The sequence below is a fragment of the Macaca nemestrina genome, chromosome 1 (assembly GCF_043159975.1).
Source record: "Macaca nemestrina isolate mMacNem1 chromosome 1, mMacNem.hap1, whole genome shotgun sequence".
Classification (NCBI taxonomy): Eukaryota; Metazoa; Chordata; class Mammalia; order Primates; family Cercopithecidae; genus Macaca; species Macaca nemestrina.
This window is the reverse complement of record NC_092125.1, coordinates 119,369,666-119,390,367: the sequence shown is the minus strand read 5'-3', so window position 1 is coordinate 119,390,367 and position 20,702 is coordinate 119,369,666. Positions and strand designations below refer to the sequence as shown.

Below are 20,702 nucleotides of genomic sequence, written 5' to 3'. Positions count from 1 at the left end.
ATTTCTATCATTATTGTGTAGCTAAATGGAGTTACAAAGCAGTATTTATCAAACACTATTCAGACTATTAAAAACACATTCTAAAAGTATAAATACAAATGACATACAGATTTATGACTTTTAAATCTTATTAAAAATTGGGATTCAATGAGATAGGAATATCTGTAGAGCATACCTGAACAGTTGACTATGCTAACAGAGACCAGGTATAACAAATAATATATATACTACCATGTAAAGACTCTGACTACAAAATTACATATATATGTTAATAATATATTACATATAATATAGATGATATATATATGTGCTTCAAAAGCAGAGTCATACTGTTTTAATCACTAAGAGATTCTTATAAAATAGCTCCTGATCACCTAGTATATTTTTTGAAAAATCTGGAAACATATTCAATCTTACCCTGCTCATGATGATGCCACTTATTTCCAACACAGACATATCCATCTTTTTGCACTCATTCCCCTCCCAGATTATTGCACTAACTCGATCAGAGGAAGGACTTGAATTCTGAAGCCAGAACAAATGATTCTGAGAAGAAAAATATAAAATTGTTTCTATCCATGCTTTATTGCCTCCATTAGTTTTTCTTTCCCAGGCTCCATTCATTTGCCAACACTCTAATAACCGCTTCTATAATGCTGGTCCTTTTTTCTTTTTTTTTTTTTTTTTGTTTTTTTTTGTTTTTTTTTGAGACAGGGTGTCACTATGTTGCCCAGATTGGTCTCAAACTCCTGGGCTCAAGCAATCCTCCCATCTGCCTCCCTCTACACAGCCTTCTGTGTAGCAAGGACCACAATCACATACCACCATGGCCCGCTAGGTCCATTTTTCTTCACTAAGCCATTCTCTTACCTAGGGAGAGACTAAATGTCTTCTGTTATGAGGAGAGATAGCAGTCCATGATCTCCAAGGTTGCTTCCCTCTCTAAAGGTATGGAAGTGAGGATAAGCTTAGTGTAGTCATGGGCTATTAAGAAAGAATTTCTAGAGCTATGAGATTATACTGGGAGTAATAGGAAGTAAAGGAAGATACTAAAAGGCCTTATACATCACATGAATGACTGAGGAGTTAAGTCTGTTTCTGGTCTAACCAGGACACAGAGAATTAGTGAGGCTTAGAAAAGCTCAAGTGGAGACAGTCACAATGAAAACAGCTCCCTCTCCTCCTCTGCCATATCATGTCTCATTCTTTAAATACTAGCTCAAGTCCCATTTCACCACCATGGTCCTCTCTGACAGCCTCAGCCTTACTAACTTTGCCCTTCTCTGAAATGAAAAACTTTTACAGTCTGTATCAGACAAATTAGCATCTTATTATATGGTGCTTTTATGTTGTCCTCTACTTATTTCCTATATAATTATCTTGTTCCCAAACTAAAATATAACCTTCTAGAAAAGGACCATCTGGCATATTTTTTCTCTTTCTACCAAAACGCTTAGCATAATGCCAACAAGCATTTATTGATTTGAATCACTGATGTGACTGATTCACTGACTTATACAACTCATATTTACTAAGCACCTACTATGTATCATGCCTGTGGATAAAATGGAGAACAAGACAGATGTCCTTGCTATCAAGGAGTTTATAGACTTCTGAAGGAAGTTACTATACAGCATGGTAAGGAAAAGCAAGAGTGCTTTAGGAGTATATAAGAAAGGCTTCCTGAAGGAAGCATCACTCAGGCCAAGACCTGCCTGGAAATAAAAAGGAATGAACCAAAAGAATGGGCATTAGAGAAAATTATGTCCCAGGCAAAGAAACCTGTATGCATACAGGCCCAGAGGCGCATGAGGCCTGGTTACATATCAGCAACAAAGAAAGTTAGTCGAGTCAAGTTCACCATGTGAGGAGCAGGGACAGAATGGTCAGAGATGAAACTGTATTAGAACAAATAAAGGAACAGAAGCAAGCAATCCAGAAAGAAGAAAAAAGGATTTTAAAGGAAGTGGCATTATCAGATTTGTATTTTAGAAGTATCACTCTGGCTGTAGCAAGGAAAATGAAAGGAACAGAGGCAACCCTACAGAAGTTACTGTAATAGCTTCTTATCTTATCCAGTTGAAATAAGATGATGGCCTGCACCAAGCAGGGTGACCACAGAGATGCAGGTATTTAGACAGCTGAATCAAAAGAATATAAGCGATTAAGGTTGGAAAGAATGGGGCCAGCTGGGCATGGCGGCTCATGCCTGTAGTCCCAGCACTTTCAGAGGCCGACGCGAGTGGATGACTTGAGGTCAGGAGTTCGAGACCAGCCTGGCCAACATGGCAAAACCCCATCTCTACTAAAAATACAAAAATTAGCCAGGTGTGGTGGTGGGCAGCAGGCGCCTGTAATCCTAGCTACTCAGGAGGCTGAGGCAGGAGAATTACTTGAGCCTGGAAGGCGGAGGTTACAGTGAGCTGAAATTGTGCTACTATACTCCAGCCCGGGTGACAGAGTAAGACTTCATCTAAAAAAAAAAAGGGGGGGGGGTCAAGAATGACTCCAAGCTTTTTGACTTGGGTGGGTAGTATAGTATTAAGAAACACAGGGAATAAAAGAATAATAGGCTAGGTGAACAGGATTGGAAAATGATTTATTGCATTTGACATGGTGAGTTTACCACACTCAATTATTCTTATATATGTCTTAAAATTATACTGCAAATCTCAAAGGAGGGGAGTGCTAAAGAGATCAAGATCATCATGATGCTATGCATAACTACTGAAAGCAATGTAATTTAGATGAATCTTCGGACTGAATGCAAAAAATATTTAGCCTCACTGCAAAATCAGAAAAAGCAGCATAAAATTTTAATGAGAGCCAGGTATGGTGGCTCACCCCTGTAATCCCAACACTTTGTGAGGCTAAGGTGGGAGGACTGTTTGAACCCAGAAGTTCAAGACCAGCCTAAGCAAGATAGTGCGACCCTATCTCTACAAAAAATTTAAAAATTAGCCAAGCATGGTGGCTAATCAGGAGGCTGAGGTGGGAGGATCACTTGAGCTGGGGAGGTTAAGGCTACAGTGAGTCATGATTGCACCACTGCACTCCAGCCTGGGCAACAGAGTGAGCTCTGTCTCAAAAAAAAAAAAAAAAACTTTAATGAGAAAATTTACATTGTTTCTGGTTCATTTTTTAAAAATTATATACATTTAATGAAGTGATTTTTTAAATGAAAATGTATCATCTAAATCAATGGTATCTTTGAATCAAGAAAATTTGATAATTAAGCAAATATGTATCCATCATTCACTATTTGCAAGTCAATGTGGAAATACTTAGCCTAAAGAACAAAAACCTAAGAATCATAACAATCATTGACATTAAGCAACTGAAAGGTTGATATGAGAACTATTTCTTCATCATTCAATCTATCCAGAAGTGGAATAAGCTGTATCATTAAATAACATGCACTCCAGCTCCAGAAGTATTTAAGAAGAGGCCAACTGATCATCTGATGGAGACATTAATAATAATGCTAACATTTATTGGGTTTTTACTCTTGCCAGGTATTATGCTATGTACTTTATCTTATTAGCTATTTCACACTATTCCTAAGAAGTAGGAACTATTATCACCACACAACAGATGGTAAAAAATTTACAGATATAGAATGAATCTCTACATTGGTTGGAAGGTTGAAATACCTTCTAATGACTGATTTTATGACATTAATATAAAACCTGAAATTAAAAGCATTATTTATTTTATGCACTATTCAAAAAGCAAGCAGTACCATTTCCTAGTAATTCATATGTAACACTGTGATGTTCATGAAAATATAAGGTATATTTTCTGTATACAAACTTTACTCATACAAAATACAAAATACACGTTAAGGGCCATTCTAAGGAAAATAATAAGAAAAAGTAATATAAAAAAAATTTAGGTTAGGTAACTCTAGATTACTTCTCCCTGAATTCTAATCCCAACATCTTCACTTACAGGCTATGCTCAATTTCCTCACCTCTAAACTGGGGATAATAATAGTATCTACCCTACAGGATTATTGTAAAGTTAAATGAGATAACAGAATGCCTGACACACAGTAAGAACACAATAAATACTAGCTATTCTTATCATGCCTGCACAGACCTGCTGAAAAACATCCTCTTTGGGGTCACGTTTGGTCCCTGAGTGAAGGGTATTCACATGAACCCCCTCACTGTCACTGGTGACAGATGACCGGCACTCTGGGCCATGTAGCAGGTCGTCCCATAACATATCCTCAGTCTCCGAGTCATGGCGGGTGCTTTCTGAGTCTCTTCTTGACATGTTGAGGCTTCGAGAGCCACCACTCACACCAGATCTAGAGCCCTTTAAAGGAAAACAAAAAGGAAAAAATTTTCTTCATCTTTAAAAATAATTATATGTGAAATAAAATTAAAACAAGTTATCTACAGCAATGGATTGAAAGCCTTCAAAAGTCAATCACCATGAATTCATTTTTTCACAGGGCTTCACATAACAATAATGCTTTCTTATTTTTTGATACAGGGTCACACTCTGTCACCCAGGCTGGAGTGCAGTGGCATTATCATAGCCCACTGCAACCTCAAACTCTTGGGCTCAAGCGATCCTCCTGCCTCAGCCTCCTGAGTAGCTGGCACTACAGGTGCATACCATCACACCCGGATACACACACACACACACACACACACACACACACATATATATATATTTTTTTTGTAAAGAGGGGGTCTCATTTTGTTGCCCAGGCTGGTCTCAGACTCCTGGTCTCAAGCTATCCACCCACCTCAACCTCTCAAAGTGTTGAGATTACAGGCATGAGCCACCATGTCTGGCCAATAATAGATTTTAGTATTTAAATGTTAAACTCTGATGTCTCTAGCAAGCAGGACTCCCTCTAAGAAGCTATTGCCAAGTTACAGAACTGTTCAACTAAGGTGTTCTGGGAAGGGAGTGATTCCTATAAGCACACCAAGATGACCAACTCAATTGGCTTAGCTGAGCTTTTTGACACACACAAAATGTCCCCAACTCTAAATATTGTGAACTTCACTACAGACTTACTCAGCTCCAAAATGTTAAAGGATAATCAGGCAAAGAAAAGTAAAAACATAAATATGAAAGTTATTCCATGATCACAATTGCCTTGTTAATCAAAACAAAAGAAAAACCACACCACCACCATCTACTCTGCTCACCTCTGACTTACAATTTTCCAAATAATATAATATGCCCTTTAGCTCTCATGATGAGATTTACTACTCCCATCTTTTCAGAACTCCTTTCTCAAAAATCTGTCTTCATCAGTGTCAATCCAATTTATGATGTTTAAAAATAAACCTCATATTCCAAGTGAATATTTAATAATCTCATAATTCAGGGATTAAGTAACCTCTTTCTGGGCATCATCTGTGATACTTTTAAGCTCAGGGTCAATATAGAAAAATATTCTTTCGGTTGGGCGCGGTGGCTCAAACCTGTAATCCCAGCACTTTGGGAAGCCGAGACGGGCGGATCACGAGGTCAGGAGATCGAGACCATCCTGGCTAACACGGTGAAACCCCGTCTCTACTAAAAATACAAAAAACTAGCCGGGCGAGGTGGCGGGCGTCTGTAGTCCCAGCTACTCGGGAGGCTGAGGCAGGAGAATGGCGTGAACCTGGGAGGCGGAGCTTGCAGTGAGCTGAGATCCGGCCACTGCACTCCAGCCTGGGCGACAGAGCGAGACTCCGTCTCAAAAAAAAAAAAAAGAAAAATATTCTTTCTAGGTATGTAGTCATTAAAAGCTGCCAGATAAGGAGATAGATAATTGGAGACAAGGAAAGGGTTGGCAATTAATGTAAACGCAACTTTAGGGCAACCAATAAAAAAAGGAATGGATAAAGTTATTACACTCAAAAATATACCTTGATTTCTCAAAGGGATACTTTACCTGGCTAAAGGCTGCTGATTCAAATTCTGATTCAGCTAGACTATCTGAATCCCGCACAATATGACACCACCTTGTAGTGGTTTTCTTTACCTGCCAAAAATCAAACCAACAAACAATAGGAAGATATGTTGAATGCTTTGTTACTAACTTCAATGATTTAGTCCTATACTTTCATAAACTAAAACAAAAATTACCTGAGAGTTTAGGTGCCTTGAAAGTATTGATTTTCTATTCTTAACTTCACAACCATTGTCACTTGAGGCCCCTTCCACACTCCTACGCAATAATATCATCTGTGTCCGTGCTTCACCATCTTCCTCGCTTGACAGGTCATCAGACACCCCATTACCCAAACGCCTAAAAGCCTCCTACAAAGAGAACAGCAATATCTTCACAGGGGACAGCCCAAAATATTCTAATAAGCTGCATGTGTAAAAACAAAAAAATCATACAAACACTACCAAGCAGCAAAAGTAAACTAACCCAAAACTGAATAAATCCATATATTATTTAATCTCAATTAAGAAAAATATTAACTTGAAACTAAATATGCTAAATGAAGAGGCAGTGTTATGGAGTATTCAAAAACCAAGACTCAAGTCAAACTCTAAGCCTGAATCACAACTCTTCTACTTACTAGACACATAACCTTGAGCAATTTACTAAATCTGTCTGGAGCTGAGTTTCCTCATCTGAAAAGAAATGATAACAAAAGCATCTATTTCACAGATTTGTTGAAAATAAATGAGATAAGTTAGTATATGTAAAGTACTTAGAACAATATCTGGTTATAGTAATGGCTCAATAATTATTAGACTAAATGCCACGATCTAACCAACAAGAAAACAGTTTAAAACTATAAACTAAAAGCATATAGCTAGTTTTCGACATAGAGCAGACCATCTCTACCTAAACCTACAAAATAATTTCCCAAACTCTTACTATACTATCACTGCTTCTCTGGAATATGACACAGCACCCTCTTCACTAATCTGTTTATTAAATCTACTAGCCTACTGCTAAGGCTGGATAACTCGCAAAATTAATAACAAGTCTAGTACTAGAAATTTTAAGACTAAGTTCCAGTCTTCATGTGATAGCTTCTTTTCATATCCTGTGGTTTTACTTGTTAGGACAAATTTACAAACCTACTAGTATCTGTTTTATATCTCTAACAGAGTCTTAACAGGAAAATGTTACATGAGGAAAAAAAGGCTTGTTAAATCCATCTAAATCTTACCCTACGGCACTTTTCTCCATCTGAAAATTTTGCTTTCTCTCTTGTTTGCCACATTCTAATCTCTGGTCGACATTGTCTCTTCTTAATGATAGGACGGACACAACTTGGGTCATTGTCAGTTTCCGTCCCTTTGTTAGATATTAATTTTACTCTTTTAATCCTATTTTTTTTAAAAAAAAAAAAAAAGGAAAAGAAGATTAGTTTTTTGAAAATAACACCTTTCATGAAACCACTTTCTTCTAAGGAATACGCTATATTATTCTGGAAATCAAGAAAATTCAAGAATCATATTTTTCAGGACTTTAGCTTGCTAAGTAAGGGTGTAGAATGACAAAATATTCAATCACAGACTCAGAATGTGAGTCTATTCTTCAAAGACTCAGGTCAATTAACTGAAAGGAAGCATATACTTTTCAGTGTTGCACAAAAGTAGGTTCATAGTCCTCTCCACATCTTCTCAAACACAATGCAACTCCTACCTTCTATCGTCTGTTACTGCCACTCCACTAGCCCAGCAGACTTAGGGTGCACATGACCTACTGAGACACCAGCTGAGTGGCCAGGGAGTGCTTGTGCCACCCCTACTGCAAAGCCAGGCAGTGTTGCTCACAGCCCAGGAAGAGACAGAAGAGTAAAAAGGACCAGCTCAGCCAGAGTAGAACAAGAGACCACAGTCCTGAGGCCCCCATTCCAGGACCTAACTTATGGATGACATTTCTAGACACACCTTGGACCAAAATGCAATCAGCACATTTGAAGGGAAGGATCCAGTCCCAGCAGGAGTCATCACCTGCTGACCAAAAAGCCCTTGGGCTCAAACAGTGGTAGCCAGGCAGTACTCACTGTGGGTCTTGGGTGAGACTCAGAGCCATACTGGCCTCAGGGAGTGACCCAGTATATTCCGAGCTGTGGTGGCTACAGGGAGAGACTCTTCCTGCTTGAGGAAAAGAGGGAAGAGTAAAGGGAACCCTGTCTTATAGGCAGGGTACGAGCTCAACCACAGTGGGGTAGAGCACCAAGTGTGCTCTTGAGGTCCCTGATTCTAGGCCATGGCTCCTGGATGGTATTTCTGGACCCACCCCGGGCCAGAGGGGAGCACATTGCCCTGAAGGGAGATACCCAGGCCTATCAGCATTAACCGCAAGCTAACCAAAGAGCCCTTGGACCTTGAGTGAATATCAGCGACAGCCGTGCAGTACTTGCTGCAGGCCTGGGGCAGTGGTGGCCATGGGGAGAGATTCCTCTGCTTGAGGAAATGGGAGAGAGGAGTGGGGAGTTTGTCTTTCGGTTTGGGTGCGAGCTCAGCTGCCATAGAACACAGCGACAGGTAGATTCCTAAGGTTCTCAACGCCAGGCCCTGACAGCATCTCCAGATCTGCCCAGAGCCAGGGGTAACTTGCTGCCCTAAAAGGAAGGACATAAGCCTGGCTGAATTTGCCCTTGGGCTTTGAGTAAACATAGGTGGTAGACAGGCAAGTGGTCACCATGTGGACCTTGGGCAAGACCCAGTGCTGTGCTGGCTTCAGGCCTGCCCCAGGCCAGTCCCAGTATTAAAGGCCACAGGGGTGCTGTGTCACCCCCTCCTGGCTCCAAGCAGCTCAGCAAAGAGAGAGAGAGACTCCATTTGTTTGGGAGAAAGTTAGGGAAGAGAACAAGAGTCTCTGCCTGGTAATCCAGAGAATTCTCCCAGATCTGACCCAAGACCACCAAGGCGATCACCTCTACAAGTCTACAGCAGCTGTGGCATTACTGGGCTTAGGGTGCCCCCGAATGCAGATACAGCTGCAGTGACCAAAGACTTAGATCACAACACCCAATTCTCCTCAAATACTTGGAAAACCTTCCCAGGAAGGACAGGTACAAAGATGCCCAGACTGTGAAGACTACAATAAACATCTAACCACACAAGCGTCAAGACCATCGAAGAAAAAATGACCTCACCAAACCAACTAATAAGATATAATAAGTGACCAATTCTAGAGAGACAGAAATATACAACCTTAGAGACAGAAAATTCAAAATAGCTATTTTTGGCCAGGCACAATGGCTTATGCCTGTAATCCTAGCACTTTATGAGGCCAAGGGACAGGTGGATCACTTGAGCTAAGGAGTTCAAAACCAGCCTGGGCAACATGGCAAAACCTCATCTTTACAAAAAATAAAAAAATTAGCTGGGTGCAATGGCATGTGCCTGTAGTCCCAGCTACTTGGAAGGCTGAGGCAGGAGGATCACTTGAGCCTGGGAGGTGGAGACTGCAGTGAGCCGAGATTGCACCACTGAAGAAAAAAAAAAAAAAAAAAGCTATTTTGAGGAAACTCAAAGAAATTCAAGAATACACAGAAGGAATTCAGAATCCTATCAGATAAATTTAACAAAGAGAGTGAAATAACTAAAAAAAAAAAAAAAATCAAACAAATTCTGGAGCTGAAAAATGCAACTGAAGAATGCATCAGAGTTTCTTAACAGCAGAATTAATCAAGCAGAAGAAAGAATTAGTGAGCTTGAAGACAGATTATTTAAAAATACAGAAGATACGAAAGAAAAAAGAATAAAAAAGACTGAACACACCTAAAAATTCTGGAAAATAGCCTCAAAACAGCAAATCTAAGAGTTACTGACCTTAAAGAGGAGGTAGAGAGAGAGATAGGAGTACAAAGTTTATTCAAAGGGATACTAACAGAAAAGTTCCCAAATCTAGAGTAAGATACCAATATTCAAGTACAAGAAGGTCATACAATACCAAACAGATTTAACCCAAAGAAGAATACCTCAAGGCACTTAACAATCAAACCCTCACAGATCAAGGATAAAGAAAGGATCCTGAAAGCAGCAAGAGAAAAGAAACAAATAGCATACAAAGATGCTCCAATATGTCTGGTAGCAGACTTCTCAGTGCAAACTTTATAGGCTAGGAGAGAGTGGTATGACATATTTATTTACTTATTTCTTTTTACTTTTTTTTTTTTAAGATGGGGATTTCAGTTGCCCAGGCTGGAGTTCACTGTCATGACAGCTCACTACCACCTCAACGTCCTTGGCTCAGGTGATCTTCTTGTCTAACCTCCAGCATAGCTGGAACCACAGGCACATGTCACCATACCCAGCTAATTTTTTATTCTTATTTTTGTAGAGATTGGGTCTCCCTAATGTTGCCCAGGTTGGTCTCGAACTTCTGGCCTCAAGCAATCCTCCCATCTTGGCCTCCCAAAGTGCTGGGATTATAGGCATGAGCCACTATGTGCAGCCAGTCTGACATATTTAAACTGCTAAAGGAAAAACCTTTTTATCCTAGAATAGTATTATCCAGCAAAAATAAACTTCAAACAAGAAGGAAAAATAAAGATATCCCCAGAAAAAAACAAAAGCTGAAGGATTTCATCAACAACAGACCTGCCTACAAGAAATGCAAAAGAGAGTTCTTCAAATTGAAAGAAAAGACATTAATGAGCAATAAGCAATCATCTGAAGGTAGAAAACTCATTAGTAAGTACACAATAAAGACAGAATATTATAACCCTGTAATTGTCATGTGTAAACTATTCATATCTTCAATAGAAAGACTAAAAGATGAACCAATTTAAAAGAATACTACATTCCAAGACATAGACAGTACAATAAGATATAAATACAAACAACAAAAAGTTAAAAAGCAAGGGAACAGAATGAAAGTGTACAGTTTTTATTACTTTTCTCTTTGCTGGTTTATGAGTTTGTTTGCTTGTTTATGCAATCAGTGTCATCAGTTTAAAAATAATAGGTTATAAAATATTATTTGCAAGCCTCAATGTAACCCCAAATTTAAAAAAAATAACAGATACACAAAAAAATAAAAAGAAATAAATTTTAAAATACCACTAGAGAAAATCACCTTCACTAAGAGGAAGACGAGAAAGAAAGAAAGAAAAGAAGATCACAAATGAACCAGAAAACAACTAACAAAGTGGCAAGAGTAAGTCCTTACTTATCAATAATGGCATGGAATGTAAATGAACTAAACTTTCTAATCAAAAGACATAGAGTGGCTTAATGAAATAAAAAAACAAAATCCATGATCTGTTACCTACAAGAAACAAACTTTACCTATAAACATACACACAGGCTGAAAATAAGGCAATGGAAAAAGTTATTCCATGCCAATAGAAACTAAAAATTAGCAGGAGTAGTATATTAGTCCATTTTCACGTTGCTGATGAAGACATACCCAAGATTGGGAAGAAAAAGAGATTTAACTGGACTTACAGCTCCACATGGCTGAGAAGGCCCCTCAGAATCATGGTGGGAGGTAAAAGGCACTTCTTACATGGTGGTGGCAAGAGAAAATGAGGAAGAAGCAAAAGCGGAAACCCCTGATAAACCCATCAGATCTTGTGAGACTTATTCACTATCACAAGAACAGCATGGGAAAGACCAGGCCCCATGATTCAATTACCCTCCCCGGGCCCCTCCCACAACCCACTGGAATTCTGGGAGATACAATTCAAGTTGAGATTTGGGTGGGGACACAGCCAAACCATATCATTCTGCTCCTTACCTCTCCAAACTTCATGTCCTCACATTTTAAAACCAATCATGCCTTCCCAATACTCCCCCAAAGTCTTAACTCATTTCAACATTAACCCAAAAGTCTAGCGTCCAAAATCTCATCTGAGACAAGGCAAGTCCCTTCAACCTATGAGCCTGTAAAATCAAAAGCAGGCTAGTTACTTCCTAGATACAATGGGGGTACAAGTATTGGGAAATACAGACATTCCAAATGGGAGAAATTGGCCAAAACAAAGGGGTTACAGGGCCCTTGCAAGTCCAAAATCCAGTGAGGCAATCGAATTTTAAAGCTCCAAAATGATCTCCTTTGACTCCAGGTCTCACATCCAGGTCATGCTGATGCAAAAGGTGGGTTCACACGGTCTTGGGCAGCTCTGTCCTTGTGGCTTTGCAGGGTAAAGCCTCCCTCCTGGCTGCTTTCACAGGCTGGTGTTGAGTGTCTGGGGCTTTTCTAGGAGCACAGTGTAAGCTGTTGGCGGATTTACCATTCTGGGGTCTGGAGGATGGTGGCCTTCTTCTCACAGCTCCACTAGGCGGTGCCCCAGTAGGGACTCTGTGTGGGGGCTCTGACCCCACCTTTCCCCTTCCACACTGCCCTCACAGAGGTTCTCCATAAGGGTCCCGCCACTGCAGCAAACTATTGACTGGGCATCCATCTTCTGAAATCTAGGCAGAGGTTCCCAAACCTCAATTCTTGACTTCTGTGCACCTGCAGACTCAACACCACGTGGAAGCTCAAGGTTTGGAGCTTCTACCCTCTGAAGCCATAGCCTGAGCTGTACATTGGCCCCTTTCAGCCATGGCTGGAGCAACTGGGACACAGGACACCAAGTCCCAAGGCTGCACACAGCATGAGGACCCTGGGTCCAGACCATGAACCACTTTTTCCTCCTAGGCCTCCAGGCCTATGATGGGAAGGGCTACCATAAAAGTGTCTGACATGGCCTGGAAACATTTTCCCCATTGCTTGGGGATTAATGTTGGGCTCCTTGCTACTTATGCAAATTTCTATAGCCAGTTTGAATTTCTCCCCCGAAAATGGGTTTTTCTCTTTTTTTTTTTTTGAGACAGAGTCTCGTTCTGTCGCCCAGGCTGGAGTGCAGTGGCGTGATCTCAGCTCACTGCAAACTCCGCCTCTTGGGTTCAAGCAACTCTCCTACCTCAGCCTTCCAGGTAGCTGGGATTACAGGCACCCACCATCACGTCTGGCTAATTTTTGTATTTTTTTAGTAGAGACGGGGTTTCACCATGTTGGCCAGGTTCGTCTTGAACTCCTGACCTCAGGTGATCTGCCCACCTTGGCCTCCCAAAGTGCTGGGATTACAGGCATGAGCCACCATGCCCGGCCTGGGTTTTTCTTTTCTATTGCACAGTCAGGGTGCAAATTTTCCAAACTTTTATGTTCTGCTTCCCTTATATAACTGAATGCCTTTAGCCACACCCAAATCACCTCTTTAATGCTTTGCTGCTTCAATTTTTTTTTTCCGCCAGATACCCTAAATCATCTATCTTAAGTTCAAAGTTCCACAAATCCCTAAGGCAAGGGTAAAATGCCACCAGTCTCTTTGCTAAAACATAACAAGAGTCACCTTTTCTTCAGTTCCCAACAAGTTCCTCATCTCCATTTGTTACCACCTCAGCCTGGATCTTATTGTTCATATCACTATCAGCATTTCTGTCAAAGCCATTCAACAAATCTCTAGGAGGTTCCAAACTTTCCCACATTTTCATGTCTTCTTCTGAGCACTCCAAACTGTTCCAACCTTTGCCTGTAACCCAGTTCCAAAGTTGTTTCCACATTTTCAGGTATCTTTTCAGCAATGCCCCACTCTACTGGTACCAATTTACTGTATTAATTCATTTTCATGCTGCTGATAAAGACATACCTGAGACTGAGAAGAAGAGGTTTAACTGGACTTACAGTTCCACAAGGCTGGGGAGGCTTCAGAATCACAGCAGGAGGTGAAAGGCACTTCTTACATGGCGGCAGCAAGAGAAAATGAGGAAGAAGCAAAAAGCGGAAACTCCTGATAAACCCATCAGATCTTGTGAGACTTATTCACTATCACGAGACTAGCACAGGAAAGACCAGCCCCCATGATTCAATTACCTCCCCCTGGCTCCCTCCCGCAATACATGGGAATTCTGGGAAATATAATTCGAGTTGATATTTGGGTGGAGACACAGCCTAACCATATAAAGTAGCTATACTTATATTGGACAAAATAGATTTTAACTATAAAAAGAGTTAAAGAAGGTCATGATATAATGATAAAGGGGTCAATGCAGCAAGAGGACATAACAATTGTAAATATATATGCACCCAACACTGAAGCACCCAGATACATAAGCGAATATCAACAAAAAAACATTAGACTTAATCTACACTACAGACCAAATAGACCTGATAGACATTTACTGAACATTTCACCTATCGGCTATGGAATACACATTTTTCTCCTCAGTGCATGAATCATTTTCAGGAATATACCATATTATAGCCACAAAACAAATCTTAAAACATTCCAGAAATTTAAAATTATATCAAGTATCACCAGAAGGGTACAGCATCCCCTGGCTGCTTTCACAGGCTGGTGTTGAGTGTCTGTGGCTTTTCCAGGCGCACAGTGCAAGCTATCAGTGGATTTACCATTCCGGGGTCTTGAAGACCATGGTCCGCTTCTCACAGCTCCACTAGGCAGTGCCCCAGTGGGGACTCTATGTGGGGGTGCCCATCCCACATTCCACATTCCCCTTCCACACTGCCCTAGCAAAGGTTTGCCATGAGTGCCCTGCCCTGGCAGCAAACTTCTGCCTGGACATCCAAGCATTTCCACACATCCTGTGAAATCTAGGCGGAGGTTCCCAAATCTCAATTCTTGACTTCTGTGCACCTCTACAAAAAATACAAAAAATTAGGGAGGGATGTGGTGGCACATGCCCGTGGTCCCAGCTACATGGGGGGCTCACACACAAGAATCACTTGAACTGGGAAGCAGAGGTTGCACTGAGCCAAGATCACGCCACTGCACTGAAGCCTGGGCAACAGAGTGAGGCTCTGTCTCAAATATTAATAACAATAAGATAAAATGAGGCCGGGCGCGGTGGCTCAAGCCTGTAATCCCAGCACTTTGGGAGGCCGAGACGGGCGGATCACGAGTTCAGGAGATCGAGACCATCCTGGCTAACACGGTGAAACCCCGTCTCTACTAAAATACAAAAAAAATTAGCCGGGCGAGGTGGCGGGCGCCTGTACTCCCAGCTACTCGGGAGGCTGAGGCAGGAGAATGGCGTGAACCCGGGAGGCGGGGCTTGCAGTGAGCTGAGATCCGGCCACTGCACTCCAGCCTGGGCAACAGAGCTAGACTCCGTCTCAAAAAAAAAAATAAAAATAAAAAATAAAAATAAAATAACAATAAGATAAAATGAAATAAATAAATAAAAAGATCATTCATCATGACCACGTAGGGTTATACCAGGGATGTAAGGATGGTTCAACATACATACAAATCAATTAACGTGACACATCATACCAACAGAATGAAGGAAAAAAACCATATAATCATTTCAAATGATGATAAAAAAGCATTTGATAAAATTCAATATCCCTTCATGATAATAATTCTCAAAAATCAGGGTACAGACGGAACATACTTCAAAAGAATAAAAGTCACATGACAGACCCACAGCTGGTATCATGCTGAATGAGGAAAAACTGAAAGCCTTTCCTCTAAGATCTGGAAAATGACAAGGATGCCCACTTTCATCACTGTTATTCAATATAGTACTAGAAGTCCTAGCTAGAGCAATCAGACAAGAGACAGAAATAAAAGGCATACAAATTGGAAAAGAAGAATTCAAATTACCTTTGTCTACAGATGATACGATCTTATATTTGGAAAAACCTAAAGATTCCACCAAAAAACTATCAGAACATATAAATTCATTAAAGTTACAGGATATAAAATCAACATAAAAAATCAATAGCATTTCTACATGACAACAGCAAACAATTTAAAAAAGAAATCAAGAAAGTGATACGATTTCTAACAGTTACAAATAAACACCGAGCAATTAACTTAACCAAAGAAGTGAAAGATCTCTATAATGAAAACTATAAAACATTGATTTAAGAAATTGAAGAGAATGCAAAAAATATGGAAAGATATTCCATAGTTTATGAACTGGAAGAATCATTATTGTTAAAAATATCCATACTAACCAAAGCAATCTACAGATTCAATGCAATCCCTATAAAAATACCAATGACATTCTTCAAAGAAATAGAAAAAACAATCCTAAAACTTATACGGAATGGGCCAGGTGCAGTGGCTCACACCTGTAATCCCAGCACTTTGGGAGGCCAAGGTGGGCGGATCACCTGAGGTCAGGAGTTCGAGACCAGCCTGGCCAACATGGTGAAACCCTGTCTCTACTAAATTAGCCAGGCGTAGTGGTGGGTGCCTGTAATCCCAGCTATTTGGGAGGCTGAAGCAGGAGAATTGCTTGAACCTGGGAGGCAGAGGTTGTAATAAGCTGAGATCACACCATTTGCACTCTGGCCTGGGCAAAAGAAGACGACTTCGTCTCAAAAAAAAAAAAAAAATAATAATAATAATAATAATAATATGGAATCACAAAAGACCCAAAATAACCAAAGATATCCTAAGTAAAAATAACAAAACTGAAGGAATCACATCACCTGACTTCAAATTGTACTACAGCACTATAGTAACCAAAGGAGCACGGTAGTGGCATAAAAACACATAGGCCAACAGAACAGAATTGAGAACCCAGAAATAAATCCATACATCTACAGTGAACTGTTTTTTTTTTTGTTGTTTTTCTTTGAGACAGGGTCACACTCTGTCATGTAGGCTGGAGTGCAGTGGTGAGATCTTGGCTCGCTGCAACCTCTGCCTCCCAGGTTCAAGTGATTCTCCTGCTTCCACCTCCCGAGTAGCTGGGCTTACAGGCGCCCACCACCATGCATGGATTATTCTTGCATTTTTAGTAGAGACATGGTTTGGCCATGTTGGCCAGGCTGGTCTTGAACTCCTGACCTCAAATGATCCCCCCACCTCAGCCTCCCAAAGTGCTGGGATTACAGGCATAAGCCACTGTGCCCAGCCAACAGTGAACTCAGTTTTGACAAAGATGCCAAGAACATACATTGGAGAAAGGACAGTCTCTTCAATAAATGGTGCTGGAAAAACTGAATATCCACATGCAGAAGAATGAAATTACACCCTTATCTCTCACCATATGCAAAAATCAAATAAAAGTGAATTAAAGAACTAAATCTAGGACCCGAAACTATGAAATCACTAAAAGAAAACATTAGGGAAATTCTCCAGATAACAGTCTGGGTAAAGAGTTCTTAAATAATACTCCACAAGCACAGGCAACCAAAGCAAAACGGACAAATGAGATCACATCAAGTTAAAAAGCTTCTATATAGCAAAGGAAACAATCAACCAAGTGAAAAGACAACTCACAGAATGAGAGAAAGTCTTTGCAAATTATCCATCTGACAAGGGATTAATAATCAGAATATATAAGGAGCTCAAACAAGTCTATAGGAAATAATCTAATAATCTGATTTTAAAATGGGCAAAAGATCTAAATAGACATTTCTCAAAAGAAGACACACAAATGCCAAACAGGTAAATGAGAAGGTACTCACATCATTGATCACAGAAATGCAAATCAAAACCACAATGAAATATCATCTCACCTCAGTTAAAATGGCTTTTATCCAAAAGACAGGCGATAGCAAACGCTGGAGAGGATATGGAGAAAAGGGAACCCCCGTACACTGTTGGTGGGAATGTAAAGTAGTACAACCACTATGAAGAACAGCTTGGAGGTTCCTCAAATAAAGAAAAATAGAACTACCATATGATCCAGCAGTCCCACTGCTGGGTTTATGCCCGAAAGAAAGGAAATCAGGCCAGGTGCGATGGCTCATGCCTGAGGCCTGAGGTCAGGAATTTGAGATCAGCCTGGGCAACATGGCGAAACCCTGTCTCTACTAAAATACAAAAATTAACCGGGTGTGGTGGCAGGCACCTGTCATCCCCGGCTACTTGGAAGGCTGAGGCAGGAGAATCGCTTGAACTCAAGAGGCAGAGGTTGCAATGAGCCAAGATCGTGCCACTGCACTCCAGCCTGGGTGACAGAATGAGACTCCGTTTCAAAAAAAACAAGCAAACAAACAAAAAACAGAATACTTTCATGATAGATTACTGCATTCACAGTTAACAAAACAGACAGTGAAGACAACATTTTGAGTAAGCAAGCCCTCTGATAACCCTTAAAATCACACCAAGATAAGTCTATACTACTTACTCCTATGACCTGATGATACTATACATTCTGTAAACACCATGTGAATACAAAATCAAGTAAAAAAGACTCCCACCTGTTGCCAAAGATAGTCTCCCAAAAACCACCAATAATGGGTACAGATTCCAAAGTTTCTATTCCTCTGACTTTATCAGAGGAGTTATTTCCATTTTCTCGGCTCCCATCACCATTTACAGTTTTTCGCAATTTTCTACAAAAAAAAGGTCAATAACTTCAGATTATTCAAGACCCTATTTCTGCCCAAAATATCCCTATAGAAAATTATACTGACAAATTATTACGTAAAATCAAGTATAGTTTAACTTCACATACTGAGGATAAATTATGCAAGAACTTTCTGATTTGAGGGCAAAACCAGATTCCAAACCAAAGTCCTATGCTACCATTTTGTTCATTCATTAAAGAAATAGAACTGCTATTCAGAATCTACTAAAAAAAAATTTCCACTTGTATGACCAAAAGTCTGTTCAGGCACATTCAACACCACTAGCAGAAGGAGCAATTTCTTTAAATATGGACATTAGGAATCTACCTCTTATGGCACATTTTATAAGGGGAACATAGAATAATAGCAACTGATCACTTTTTATTGATATCCTATATAATTAAAAGATATATACTATATATATATCAATAAGACATAGCATAGCATTTTATTTCCTTAGAAAACATTCAATCAATTTAACTGAACTTACAAGAAATCTTCTTTTTTAAAAGTTTTTAAAATAACATTCAAAAATAAGAATACGTTGAAATTCATTGCACCTAATGGAAAATTCTTATTTAGTAATTGCTTACGCAGGCAAATATCTACAGATATTTTGAGGGAGGATAACATAACTTTTAGAAGGTAACACTGCATATACCTAAGAACATTTAAACAGTTCCAAAACTCACATATACCATATAATCGATTAAAATATAACATGAATTCAATATGTAAAGAAAAGCCAAATCAATCCTTATTAAAAGTTTAGACAGCTGGGCACAGTGGCTCACGCCTGTAATCCCAGCACTTTGGGAGGCCGAGGTGGGTGGACCACCTGAGGTCAGGAATTCCAAACCAGCCTGACCAATATGGTGAAACTCCGTCTCTACTAAATTAAAAAAAAAAATTAGCCAGGCGTGGTGGCATACGCTTGTAATCCCAGCTACTTGGGAGGCTGAGGCAGGAGAATCGCTTCAACTCGGGAGGTGTAGGTTGCAGTGAGCCAAGATTGCACCATTGCACTCCAGCCCGGGCAACAAGAGCGAAACTCTGTCTCAAAAAGAAAAAAAAAAAGTTTAGACCACTTAGAAGTCAATTCTTATTACACACTTTTGAAAAAAGGTAAAATTTTGGTAGCACTAACCAAATGTACCAAGATCCTTGTTTACAGTGAATTTTCACCAAATTTTGATTAAGACTGAATTTCAAAGAGAATGTTTTCTTTAAAGACAATATATAAGATAAATTTTAATAAAGAATGATATAGTATATAAAATTTCCTTTTAAACAACTGTACTGAATGACAAAAATCCCAAACTGGAACTGAAAGTTTATAACAAGGTTTCTCAGCATCAAGGAGAAAAGTGCAAAGTAATGCATCCATTTCCTAAGCCAAAAAATAATGAAAAAATACACAAAAGAGGGAGATTTTAAATTAATCAAAGACTTTATCAATCTCTATAACACCTCTCCCAGAAAATATACAACTACAGTGTAATTTCTCATCTTACCTTCTTCTTCGATTTCCATTGTTTCCTGATGGTCTTGTTATCTGAGTAGACACAATTTGACAGTGGACAGTTCCCATGAGTAGCATAAGGCACAAGGGTCCAAGTACTTCACTTATGTTCACAATAGGCATCATCAAATATAAGACAATTGCTATAACTGAAAAGAAGAGGTTTTAAGATGTAAAACATTAGATCTCATCTTTAAAATTAATTCTAAAAACTATACAATTTCTATAAAAATCCATCATTTAAAAAAGTACACAAATAAATAATTTCCTACAACACCCATCCAGCTGCACATTAGCAGAGTGAAAACCTGAAGCCCTAGATCCCTCGGCAAGTGAAGAATACTGTGTTAAAAGGATTTACCTTTCTGGCAGCATCATAATTTAGATATTTCAAAAGGGTTTCCACCGCAAAAACAACTAGATGCTGTATATAACACGCATGTTGAAATGTGTTGCTCTAAGGAAGAGTATTTTCCAAGGCTACACAGAAAGCAAAAAGCAAAGATGGAAATTGAATCTAGGTAGTCAGGCTCCAGAGTCCTCACTCTTAACTATGTTGCCTTTTCATTTCATATATAATGAAGAAGAAATACATATACGTGTGTGTGTGTGTGTGTGTGTGTGTGTGTGTATGAAATGCAAATCAAAGCATATATATAAAAGGTTCAAAGAAGCAAATGGGCTGGGCGCGGTGGCTCCAGCCTGTAATCCCAGCACTTTGGGAGGCCGAGACGGGCGGATCCCGAGGTCAGGAGATCGAGACCATCCTGGCTAACACGGTGAAACCCCGTCTCTACTAGAAAAAAATACAAAAAACTAGCCGGGCGAGGTGGCGGGCGCCTGTAGTCCCAGCTACTCGGGAGGCTGAGGCAGGAGAATGGCGGAAACCCAGGAGGCGGAGCTTGCAGTGAGCTG

General features: G+C 39.9%; 1 protein-coding gene across 9 annotated transcripts in view; it reads right to left on the bottom strand.

Moving 5' to 3' along the window:
* The window catches only part of LOC105479318 (putative homeodomain transcription factor 1), a 73,067-nt gene that overhangs the window by 20,286 nt on the left and 32,079 nt on the right, over nt 1–20,702 (bottom strand). For 7 of the 9 annotated variants that reach the window (XR_011619829.1, XR_011619856.1, XM_071091093.1 and 4 more), the window contains 7 exons: nt 19,780–19,936; nt 18,116–18,250; nt 7,149–7,308; nt 6,103–6,276; nt 5,909–5,998; nt 4,102–4,323; nt 418–546 (listed from right to left, as the gene is read on the bottom strand). Coding sequence is in view for 7 of the 9 variants with exons in the window: in XM_071091093.1 (XP_070947194.1) it covers nt 418–546; nt 4,102–4,323; nt 5,909–5,998; nt 6,103–6,276; nt 7,149–7,308; nt 18,116–18,250; nt 19,780–19,936 (1,067 nt within the window). In the remaining 2 variants the exon portion in view is untranslated. Of the gene's footprint in view, nt 1–417; nt 547–4,101; nt 4,324–5,908; nt 5,999–6,102; nt 6,277–7,148; nt 7,309–13,577; nt 13,602–18,115; nt 18,251–19,779; nt 19,937–20,148; nt 20,281–20,702 lie in introns of those variants that run through there. The other 2 variants (XM_071091284.1, XM_071091322.1) reach the window with 2 other exon arrangements.